Source organism: Lucilia sericata, unplaced genomic scaffold, assembly GCF_015586225.1.
Source record: "Lucilia sericata isolate MDLA Ls3-8-SP2 unplaced genomic scaffold, ASM1558622v1 Contig000484F_arrow, whole genome shotgun sequence".
In the NCBI taxonomy this organism is placed as follows: domain Eukaryota; kingdom Metazoa; phylum Arthropoda; class Insecta; order Diptera; family Calliphoridae; genus Lucilia; species Lucilia sericata.
The window spans coordinates 40,732-52,808 of NW_023994499.1; the positions used below are offsets into that span (position 1 = coordinate 40,732).

General features: G+C 30.5%; 1 protein-coding gene across 1 annotated transcript in view; it reads left to right on the forward strand.

Annotated features, from left to right (window-relative positions):
• The window catches only part of LOC119605426 (muscle calcium channel subunit alpha-1-like), a 310,164-nt gene that overhangs the window by 36,431 nt on the left and 261,656 nt on the right, over positions 1–12,077 (forward strand). The window contains exon 3 of the mRNA XM_037958526.1: positions 11,390–11,556. Within this exon, the coding sequence (XP_037814454.1) occupies positions 11,390–11,556 (167 nt within the window). The remainder of the gene's footprint in view (positions 1–11,389; positions 11,557–12,077) is intronic.

The following is a 12,077-nucleotide window of genomic DNA, read 5'->3' on the forward strand; positions in this document are numbered from 1 at the left end:
AAAAAAGCTATTATACTAACTGATGATATTGTATTAAATTGTGTTTTATATTTCGGTGGGCGGGAAAGATGGTTTGTGTGGGGTGATTTAGGTGTTGTTGTGCGTGGCTCATAATAAAATTATAATTTTTTTATTGTATATACAATGTTATAGTCTTTAATAAAATAATTAACTAAATAATTTTTAAAAATTGTCCAAATATTTTATTCAACCCCAAATGTATGTTCTGTCATACTTAATACTAAAATATGAAAAAGATGAAATTAAAGGACACAGGTTTAAATTAACATATTTTTGAATGTAATTGAGATATTGGCTTGAAATTTTTTGTAAAGGGTCGAGAATTTCAATATCTAACTAAAAAATGATATTAAGGGATAAATATGGACTAAATTGTTGTAGCTATCTGCGACCCTATTAAAATTTTGATATAAATCATAGTTTTAGAAATTTAACAAATATGTAATATAAGACAAAATCTTTATTTATGAACAAAACTCAATGAAATTTTCATTTCAAATAAGAAAATGCAAAAAAAAATTGAAAAGGTCAAAGGGTATCCCGCAATTACCAAAAAGCGGAATGAAAATTCCAAAAATGGAATTTTTCAGGGCTGGGAAAATACGTTTGGAGTAAATAGAAAACATATTGAGGTTTCCAAAACTGCTTTCAGTTTTCTAATCCCAGCTGTGGGATTTTAGAACATGTCGCCCAAAGTTGAAGTTTTGATAAAAAATAGGTCATATTCGGAAGGACGCAGTGGCAACATTTTCAAAAAATAGGACAAGTTTTTTACGCCAAAGCGTTCTGCGTAAAGATACCTTTTAGAAAACTATAAAATTGTTATATGTTCTTAAAGAAAATTTTATTTTATTAATAAAAGAGTTAAGACACATTTTTGGCAAAAAAACGGCAAAAATCTAAAATTTTTTGAATTTTTAAATTAAAAAACGTATATTTTTGGATCTGTAAATGATATTGATCTGAAATTTTTTGTATATTATTGGAAATTTTGTTGTCTAACTAACAAGAAAAAATTGAGTCCATTTGGTCCAAAATTACGCCCGGTATTCAAAAAAAGGCGGACCAAGGTATGGTAAATTTTGTATCACTAAATTTTTAAATGCCTATAACTCGGATATTATAAGAGATAAGTAGTATGTCCAAGCATGTTTTTTCAAGATCTCGTCGAGCGCTTTCAGAAAATATAAATCTTTGTATTTGGATGAAAAACAAAAAAATGGCACGAGTTTAAAAATTTTACATGTCGTAGGTACCCTACTTTGAGCCGCCACAGCGCCGTCCCTGGGGCATCTGCAGGGTTCATCTTCAAAACTCGAATACTCCTTGGCTACGCTCACGCCAAATTTTATCCCGATCGGATTAGCCGTTTAGAAATGCCAGATTTATTTCCAAAAAATTTCCATTCTGCCCCACTGTGCAGTAGTGATCATTTAAATATACACGGCTGGCAATATCACCACCAATGACGTCACGAACAGTAAGAGACCGAGAGCTAAGGTATTGTTTCATGATCTTATCACGCAAAGAAACTCTGTTAAATTTGATCAAAATAGCTTTACGGTTATTGAAATAACAAACATGATTAATATCATTCTCGGATATTTGTACATCGTGAATTGAACCAATTTTAACACCAACAGCAACAAGATCCACCATTCCAGCTGGCAAACCATTGATGACAATATCTGTACGATTAAATCTTTTGTGCAGTATATTATTTTCCTTCTCAAGTGCAGTAATCTTCTTTGATGCAGAAGAATCGACATACTGTATTAATTTGTTGCAGTCAATGATTTCAGACTTCATGTCTTTTATACAAGAAGCAATTTCAGATTTAAAACTAGCCACAGTGTCTTCCATTGTTTTTCTGATTGAATTCTGCTCATCGCTAACTTTGTTTATAAATCCATCAATTTTAACATTGAGGTCGCAAATATCTTTACGCAATAAACATTCCAGTCCAGCTCGAGGATTTTCATTACATGTTTTACATGAAAACGACAACAGGTTATTTTCCTTGAGGGCAGAGAGGGCACTTTCCGAAAGTTTTATGCAAGAGGTATGAAACCACAACGAACAAGTCTTACATAGAATGCTACCTTGAGTCTTATTTATATTATCTTTGCAACAGCCACACTTAAAAGTTTTAGTAGGCGGTATTTTGATTTTTGTGTATTTGTATGTATACCAAAAGCAAAACAGCAAAGATGGCCAACAGTATGAAGGAAAAATAAACCACAGCAGAAAATAGCGAATCGGTTAATAACCGGAATAACTCCAACAGTATATAGAAAAGAGGTGTTGAAAATACTTATCCTCAAGAAACAATTTAATTTAAATTAGTAATATATGAAGAAAAAATTAATTAAAGGCAAAAAATGATCAGCCCTATAAAAATTGACGTTTACTCAGGCATACTGTTGCCAGTTTATTATAGAAGAAGAGAACAAGGGGAACTACCATACCTGGACATAATAAGAGATGATGAGAATATAAGAATTGACTGGTACCAAAAACCTACCTCATCAGGACGTATTGTGAATTATAATTCATGCCAGCCGAGACACGTTATAATGAACACAGCCGGTAATTTTATAAAAAGAGTGTTGACAATCAGTGACGAGATGTTTCATGAAGCCAACAAACATAGAATAATAGATATTTTGAGAATATATGGCTTCCCAATTGACATAGTAAAAACCTTACTTAAGAACCATAAGAATATACATAAAAAACTGCGCTCAAAGCTATAGGCATATTCCCTGCCAGCAAATTTGAGTTTAATTTTGGATAAATGAACTAAATTTACACTATTTTTCATGTTTCTCAGTGCTAAATAAAAATATTTACAAAAACAAAATACATTATTTTCTAATTTTTATCCCATTTTTGTAAAATTTAAGTTCTATCTAATATACCAAGAAGAAACGTAAATGATAATAATTAGATAGAACAAAAATGTATAAAAAGAGCACTTTTTAATACACTAAGGCAGAATTATTTTTGCTCTTTAAAAGAAAAAGTGTTTGTATATTTCAGGAAATATATTATGTTTATAGTGATCAGTTGTGTGAATAGTAAAACATTGTGAAATTTTGTAATGATTTTATTTAGAATTTAATACATAAAAAATAAATTTAATATATAATAAACATAAGTGAGAGATTAGTGAGTATAAACATTTTTAAATTATTCATAAAGTAAGAGAAATAAAGAAAATGTATTATAATATATTTCCAGTTTCCCTATTCTATGGCAAAACTGGAAATTTTACTAATTTTACGCGGTTACTTTTCTTCCTTTCAAATTGTGCAATATTAGATGTTTTTTAGATATTTTTACCTACACGTTGTTACGTTATGGATACTATTTAGATAGCAATTGTTTGCAGGGTTATTAACAAAAATAGAATATAATAACACTGTGTGACACTCAAAAACACTCATTACGCGATATAATGCTTTTTATAGACCTAGATGAGTAGATCATTTTACCATTTGTAGAATCTTCAATATACCCTAAAAATCGGAAGATATTGGAAAAAAACGATTTTTGTTGACTAGACAGACCAAGAAAATTATGTCTCAAAATTTTCTTAACCGATTTAATATTTTTCATCTGTTTTGAAAATAGTTTCCTTTTTATATTTTTTATTTATGTGTAAAATATTTATATCTAAATACGAATTTTTATTTTTTTTTTAATTTTTTTGCAATTCAAGATTATTTTTGACCCACACTTTATTTGAAAACATATTTTTTTAATATTTTTGATTTTAGCTCATATTTTTATGAATAAAATAAAATATGAAACGTTGAAATCAGATAAAAACTGACAAAAATAGAATTTTTTTTGTAAAATCAAAAATTTACCAAATTGAAAATGTTTTGTTTTGAAAGTTTTGTTTGTTATTTAAAATTACAGATCCCTGGGGATGCTATCCAGAGGATAGCGAAATATCGAATAAAGAATTATATTGAAAACAACAATGACCACGAGCTTGACAATCATTTAAATAATTTTAAGCATCTTGTAATTGGCTAAAGAATAATTTGCCCTATGTAAATTGTCTTCAAAAATACGATTTCTCCTCAAATCTATAGACAAAGTAATATGATCGCCAACATCGGTGTTTGGGTGAATCTCTTAAGGAAGAGGGAATGCTGCACAGATTGGAAGAGATGCTTAACTCTCTGAGCCTAAACAAAATCTCATAGATTTTGTACTCAGAATAATTGAACAAATGTGTATGGAAAAAACGGAATAAAATAAAAGACAAGCAATTAGTAATTTCGTTATAATATTTATTCAATTATTTGGATAAAGGATTTCTTACCAAGTAGGAATAATGGACTGTATCGTTTGGATGTAGATTTTGATCTGGCGCAAATAAGCATTTATGACATTTACGAACTATGACATTTCTTTTAGAACATTATGACAATTATTTGTATACTGCAACACATAGCAATCAGCATTTATATATATGTAATAGGAAATTAGGGTTTGCAGGAAATATGGAATATTAACGAAAGTAAGGAAAAATTGCTATATGTTGTTTTTGTCGTAAACATTACCGCCCGCCTTGCAGTATACATGTAGGAAAATGGAGGAAGAAAGTCATAAATACTTTTTTTTCTAGGAGAAAGGAATAAGATATTGCTTAGGAATACTATTAGTAATTCAGGATTTTAAATCATACTAAAAGTTACAAAATGGAATTTTAAAGTACAAGAGTAATTTGGAATGGAAAAATAAATATAATATTATGGAATTAAATAAATTAAGTTAGGGATAAATTCAGGTTTGTTTGTTTTCATTTTGCGTTTGTACTAAGTGCATTGGAATCGGAAATAAAGTTGTTTGTGTGTGAACTTTGGAATATAACTTTTATTGGAAACTTTAATCGTGATCTTGGATGAATGAAATGGATATACGATGTGCTTGGATAAAGTTAAAATACAGTTCTGGAACATTAAACATTGGAAAATATGCAAAATGGAGTATTGCATATAGAACTGTTTCTTCAACTTTGGATGAAATAAAGCGACTGGAGATCTTAAAAACATTAGCTATTCGGATGTGAAGCATCGCAAAGCCCAAGGATTAGGATTTTAGCGTTAGGAGTATGGGCAAGACTTTTTCTGATTGCATAAGTCCTGCAATTAGATCTGGAATTAGGCCATCGACTTAGAGATTTCACCATTGGATAAAGGTCCCAGTTAATACTCTTCGGATTGTCTGGTAGATATGCAAGTAGGGATGAAACTTTATTCCAGATAACATATAGCCTCTCCGTAGTACTGTCATTATTACATTTTAGGAATCCTCCATATGTATGATGTTGAAGTTGAGTGTCAAAAATCTTGTCCCTTTTTACCGTCATTTGTTCGGTTTTAGATTTTTTCGTGGTTTGGATCGAATGGCCATCGTTATAGAAAAAACTAATGTGTATAAGATGTACTTTTGGATAAGTAGCATCTCTATAATCGGCTAATTGGAATGAAGTCCGAATAGCTAGGTAAGACGTCACTTTAATAATATCGTAATTATGGATAATTACGTTTTCTCTATTGATATTGGACTAAGGATATATGGAACTTCGGATCGAAAAGGATTTTCAGATCCGTTTTTAGAACAATCGCATACTTAGAAAATGTTAACTTTAGGATAAAAGTTTTCAAACTATGGGGTAAAATCTGAGTAGCCTCAAAGGTATTATTTGAACAAATTCGAGTAAAGCTATTCACTTTTACAATACCACAGTGTAGCAAATAGAAATGAACTTTAAAAAAGTATGGAAGAGAAGTTCTGATCAGATGTTTCAAATCTAAATATTCTTTAAGTAAATTTTTAATGATGGATTTGGAATATGTTATTTGAAACTTTTCTATATTAACTTTCTCGTAATATATATCCTGATTGGGAAGAGAATCTCGATTACTTTTAGTATTTTTGGTAGTCTTCAAGGCTTGACTGTCGCATAATTTAGCATTTGGGTTATTTACTATGTCCCGGTGACGAGATGTTTCTGTGCAGTAAGATACTCGACAAAAATTGGAATTTAAAGAACGTGTTGGATTAGTAGCATAGGATAAGGGTCCGTTAAGGATCCAGCCAAAAACAGTTTGCTGGGCCAATAATGAGCCACAAATATTTTGTAAAAAGCCAGGTAGCATAATTGTTGGGAAGAAGTCAGCGCCAATTAACAGATCTATGGTTTAACTTTCGTGGAATTGTGGATCTGCCAGTTTTATAGGAGGGAGATTGGAAAATAAACACCGATCAAGTGTTTTAGATGGAAGATTTCTGGACAATTGTGGAACCACTAGAGCCGTAATTGACAGCTGGATATTAGGATCGGAAAATGAATTCAGTACGAATGAACACTCACTATTGACAGTAGCAGATTTTGTTTCATTCAGGCCGGAAATGTTTGCATTTGTACGGGTTGAAGGCAACCTTAGGAGATTAAAAAGGTTTTCGGAAATAAATGAGCCTTCTGATCCAGAATCAATTAAAGCTCTAGCCTTGAATCTTTTATCTAAGTGACGGATTTCAACCATTGCTGCCCCCAGTAAAACGTCTTTGGAATTTGTTGAAAAGCAGGATTGAAACATGTCAGCTCTAGAACTATTAATGGACTGTATTGTAATGGAATGAGAATGAGTAACATATGGTTCGACATTTGGATCGAAATCGGAACTTGTACCAGGGGCAGATAGGTCTGTGGAAGTTTCAGCATCTCTATGGAGTAAAGTGTTGTGCCTTTTGTTGCATCGGAAACAATTAGTAGGATTACTGCAATTCCGTAGTGAATGTGTCTTGGAGAAACAATTAATGCACAAACTTAACTTCTTGATCTCATTAAAGCGCTGGGAGTAATCCATTTGCAAAAATGTTGGACATTTGCGTATCGGATGATGCTCATTAGGGCATAACTGACATTTAGGACCGGAATTATTATTGGAGTATTTGGACAAACTATTTATCATTTTCGTATCTGACTCGGAAGGCTTAGTAGTCGTAGATCGGATTTCCGAAACTGATTCTAATGTTCGGAAACGATTAGTTAGAAATTCATCGAAATCCGACCACTTAGGAATCGAGGACTTATCTTTTAAGCCTTGCTCCCATAGTTTTAAAGTAGAATCAGGGAGCTTGTTGGAGCAAAGGAACACGAAAATTGGATCAATGTCTATGTTATGGAGCTTTAGAATGGAAATACACGAATCAATGTCCCGTTGCAAATGTTGTATGGATTGTGCAGACTCGGAAGATATACTAGGGAGATTGAAGTGTATTTTAAGTTGGCCATTGACTTGGACTCTGCGATTCTCGAATCGTTTTGTAAGATTTGACCAAGCCAAATCAAAGCCTTGATTCGTCAAAGGACTTTTCTGGACGATCTCCCTAGCTACTCCATTGGTCTTTTGGATCTAATGGAAAAGTTTCTCTACCGGACTAAGTGTAGAATTTTTGATGTACATAGCCGTAAAAAGATCACGAAATGTTGGCCATGATTCATAGTCTCCACAGAAAGTGTCTATTTCACACGGAGGTAGATTAAAACTATAAAATTGGTTAGAAACGGAATTCTGAATAATGTTTCGGACAATTCGGACAACTTTGAAAGAATTTTGCAGTAAGTGATATAGGACTCTTTGTATTTTCTTTTAAGTGCCTCTAAACCACCGGATTGTTCGTCGTCGTCGTCAGTGTCCGCTTCATTGCCTTTGTCTGAAAGAAACTTTTCCTAAGCGGACTTGACACGGATCCAAGTGGACTTTAATTCGGATTTGTGAATCTCAAGAGCATGAATAGAATCTGTGGGATATCTATTGTCATTATAGTCGGCCGCAAACTCGACAATACTATCAGCAAGACGAATGAAATGGTCTAAAGTCATATTGACATTGTAGACGGAATTTGGGAAATTTAAGTTTTGAATTTAATAAATCACGAACGTTAGGCAAAAATCACGGAAAAATAATGAAGTTCTCACAGATCAATTACTTTGTTCAAAACAAGTAGGAAAATTCACTATTTGGAAAAAGTATATTTTTTTGGAGAGTGAATAGTTTTATACAACTGGATGCCTCTATAGGTAACAACAACAATGTAGCTAGAGTTTGTTTACTAATCAAATCGATTAGCCCTTTGGAACACAAGAAAAAGTGGAATAAATAATCTCAATAATTTATTTCCCAGACAAAGTGTATAATATCACCAAGAAATTTGTAAGTAAATTGTTAATTTACTGATATATTAAGTGCGAAATGGCACACAAAAAAAATAGCAATTAATTATACACAATTGTCGGAAAAATGGGTTCTTCGTAATTTAGGAATTATGATATAATTTTATAAATTGTTAAATTAATTTAACAGTGTATTAAAATTAATCAAAAGAATAGAAATCAATGGAAATATATTGATTATTTAACAAAAAAATGGTACAAGACGTTAGTGACCTCAACGATCACATAAGGGTTAACACTGATCAGTTGCGTATGGAAAAAAGGAGAAAGAAAAAAGGAAAATAAGTATTGTGTGTGTTTATACACACGCACTAACAAGTGTAATTCTTGGATGATGGTTAGTGCAATAAACAATCAAACAAACGCATGCAAATTGAAGTGGACAATTGTATGTAATATTATCAAGCAGAAATAATATTGTTTGGAAATAAATAAGAGCAACATATAACAAAAATGTGTGTATGTAATATAGATAAAGGAAATCGTAATGCAAATGAATATTGGATTAATAAGAAGAGAATTCTGTTATGGACATTAAGAGAACGTGCGAAATCTAAATGAAATAAAACTAATATCCCAGCGGTAAAAATATACATTATGTACTCGCTTATCTAAGTGATATTTCGTGGCAGTCAGTGTTGATGCTTTCACTTATTCTTCCCCTTAGATTTAACATAAAAGTGTCCTAGGCTACCTCATCGATGTGCTCTCGCTTAGAATTTAAGCCACAATATCATTAAGACAAATTAAAATTTCACTTACATAATGTGTGGAGTTCTAAGCGAAGGTAATGAGACGCCCATAAACGCTTGCAAATAAGAATGTAATGTATGTAGATTACAATCCTATTTGCATTTGTCTTCCCTTTTTGTTATAGAAAAAATATATATTTTTTTATATTTATTTTAAAATTATGTAAGTTTATTTAAAAATGATTATCAAATAATAAACATGTATTATAGTTAATTCAATAAAAATATAATTAAACAATTTTAACGAAGATAAATGAAATTAATCTTAATTTTCTTTTGAAACTTTCGGCCATCTTCCTTTACAGATCCTGTAAACAATCAGGAGGAAATTATCAGTATTAAAACTAGAATGTATGAAATAAATTTACCCTAATTTTTAAATCCATTTCTGCCGTTTAGATCACCACAATTATTTTAAATTTTTACAATAAAATAACTTTTTTAACAAAACACAACTTCACTTACAAAAGATCAACTTTAAACTGATACAAAAAGATTCTTCTTTTCATGTAGTATACAAAAGAAAAATAAAACGGTACTTTAGGTTTTTTTTAAGAAATAAAAACAAAAAACAAAATGAAAAAGGCAGCTAACTCTCTGCATAAATCGTAATCTATGTTATAATTAAAGTGCATGATATGTTGGATTACGCATACATTGCACTCTAAGTACTTAGATTGCTCGCTTAGAACGTCATACTGATGTCATCGAATATTATCTAAGTACTTTGTTTCATTTACCGCTGGGATTTTAATATAGCCGAAGTAGGAGAAGAGCAAATATAACGACACGAATAACATACCATACGATGGGTAAACCAAAGAAAGTTTGTTGTTAAAATTTGCGATGGGTAAAATTTTAGCTAGGTAGTGTAAAACAATGTAATTGTTTACCGACCGATTATGCTGCTAATATGTTAAATTTTCAATAATTTCAAATAAACTGAAATGCCGTCGACTTTTATTAAAAATATATTTTGGAACTTTTTTCTCTTTAAGAAGTAATTAAAATCAAGAAGAAGAAATTAGGGTTTGCAGGAAATATGAAATATTAACGAAAGTAAGGAAAAATTGCTATATGTTGTTTTTGGCGTAAACAATCGGTACATAATATTTTACCAGATGAAACTTTATAAACAAACATTACACAACAACATGATCTGTGATCATGCAATGTTTTAAGATCAAACAATTTCCTTTTAGATTCATGGGAAGTATCGATAGGCCAAAATAATAATTTAAAATCTAAATTTACAATTGTTTTTGAATACGTTCAGTCCATTATATAAGATTCCTCTTTATATAATGGACTCCAAATAATTGAGCAATATACGAGGACTTAAGAGTAAAAGGACCCTTAAACTTCTCCTTAAAAAATCCAACATACAATATGCTCTAGAAGTTATATAATAAATATGATGAACGAATGACATTTTAGTATTAAAAATAAATTCTAAATCTTTGAATTCAACATCACGCTTCACGTCAATATCATTAATTTTGTAATTAAACATTATTGAATTCAAATAACGTGTATACATTATATACATTTCGAATAATATTAATACAATTTTTAGAATACCAAAGCGATATCAGACTGTAGTTAACTACAATCACTAACATTAGATATATTTGAAAATAATTTCAAATCATCAGCAAATAAAAGACATTAAGACAACTTAAAAATTTGGGGTAAATCATTAATATATATTAATGATGCTTTAAGACCTATTCCGAATATCACCCTAGTGTTTATAGGGGAGCATTCCATTTAGTCATATGGTTTGATGGTGGGTATATAAAATTCGGCATAGCCAAATACACTCTTACTTATTATAAATTAATTTGTTAAAGTTTAGTAACATTCCATTTTATGTTCAAATAGCCAATAAATAATATGAATAATAGATAATTTGGTTCCTACAAAAACAAATTCCCAACAATTAATCGTGAATCAGGCTGTAAAATTAAAAAAAAAATCAATTTAAAAATTACAAAAATAAAGCATAAAATGTCAAAATATTAAAATCAAAGTCGGGAAAATTAAATAAATTGAATTTTTATATAAGATTGTTTTAAATTAAATGAAAAATACCATCAAAAAGAATTGAAATCGTGCAAAAATCTCTGCATGTAAAAAAAATATATTTCGACATTTAAGCTTATAATAATTTTTAATTGCCAGAATCAAAATTTATATTTTAATTTATTTTCTCCTAAATAAAAAAAAACAGCAACGATAATATCATTCGACTTATTATTAATATGCATAATCTTTACCTGATTTTATTTCAATACCGAAGCTGTTGAAATTTATTTATAATTTAATAAATTAATAAAAAATTTCTTTCTAGGTTTTAAACAAGTTTGATTACTTTTTTACGGCTGTCTTCACAATAGAACTGTTGCTTAAATTGATTTCATATGGCTTCGTCTTACATGATGGAGCATTCTGCCGATCAGCCTTCAATTTATTGGACTTGCTGGTCGTTTGCGTATCGCTAATATCAATTGGTTTCAGGTGAGTACTTAAGTAATAGAACGCAGTAGAGCCGAATGATAAAGTACTAGTCAATTTATTTAAAACTTGAAGAAACCTACAATGTCATTAATGTGACTATATACACAAAATTTATTGAAATCAAATTTTAGCCCGATAGAAAAAAAGACTGTAATGCCAAGAAAATTTGATTTTGATTCAAATAGAATTTACATTCGGATTGTGCCCAACAACATTTTGCATTTGTACCAACAAGTATGTTTCTGTTGTCCCAAAGTGTAAATTCATTGTAGAGGCAAAATTAAATATGTTGCCTAAAATGTCATATTTGTTGCTCCAACGGTTCAGTTGCTGTTGTCGTAACTGTAAAATTGTTGTCTCAAGAGTTCAGTATACTTTTGCCCCAAATGCAAAAATTGTTCCCTCAACATTTCAATATATCTTTGTCGCCAATACAGAAAATCAAAAGTTGTTGGGCGCAATCCGAATGTAAATCCGTAAATTAAAATTTTCTTGGCATTACAGTTTTTTTGCGTATATTG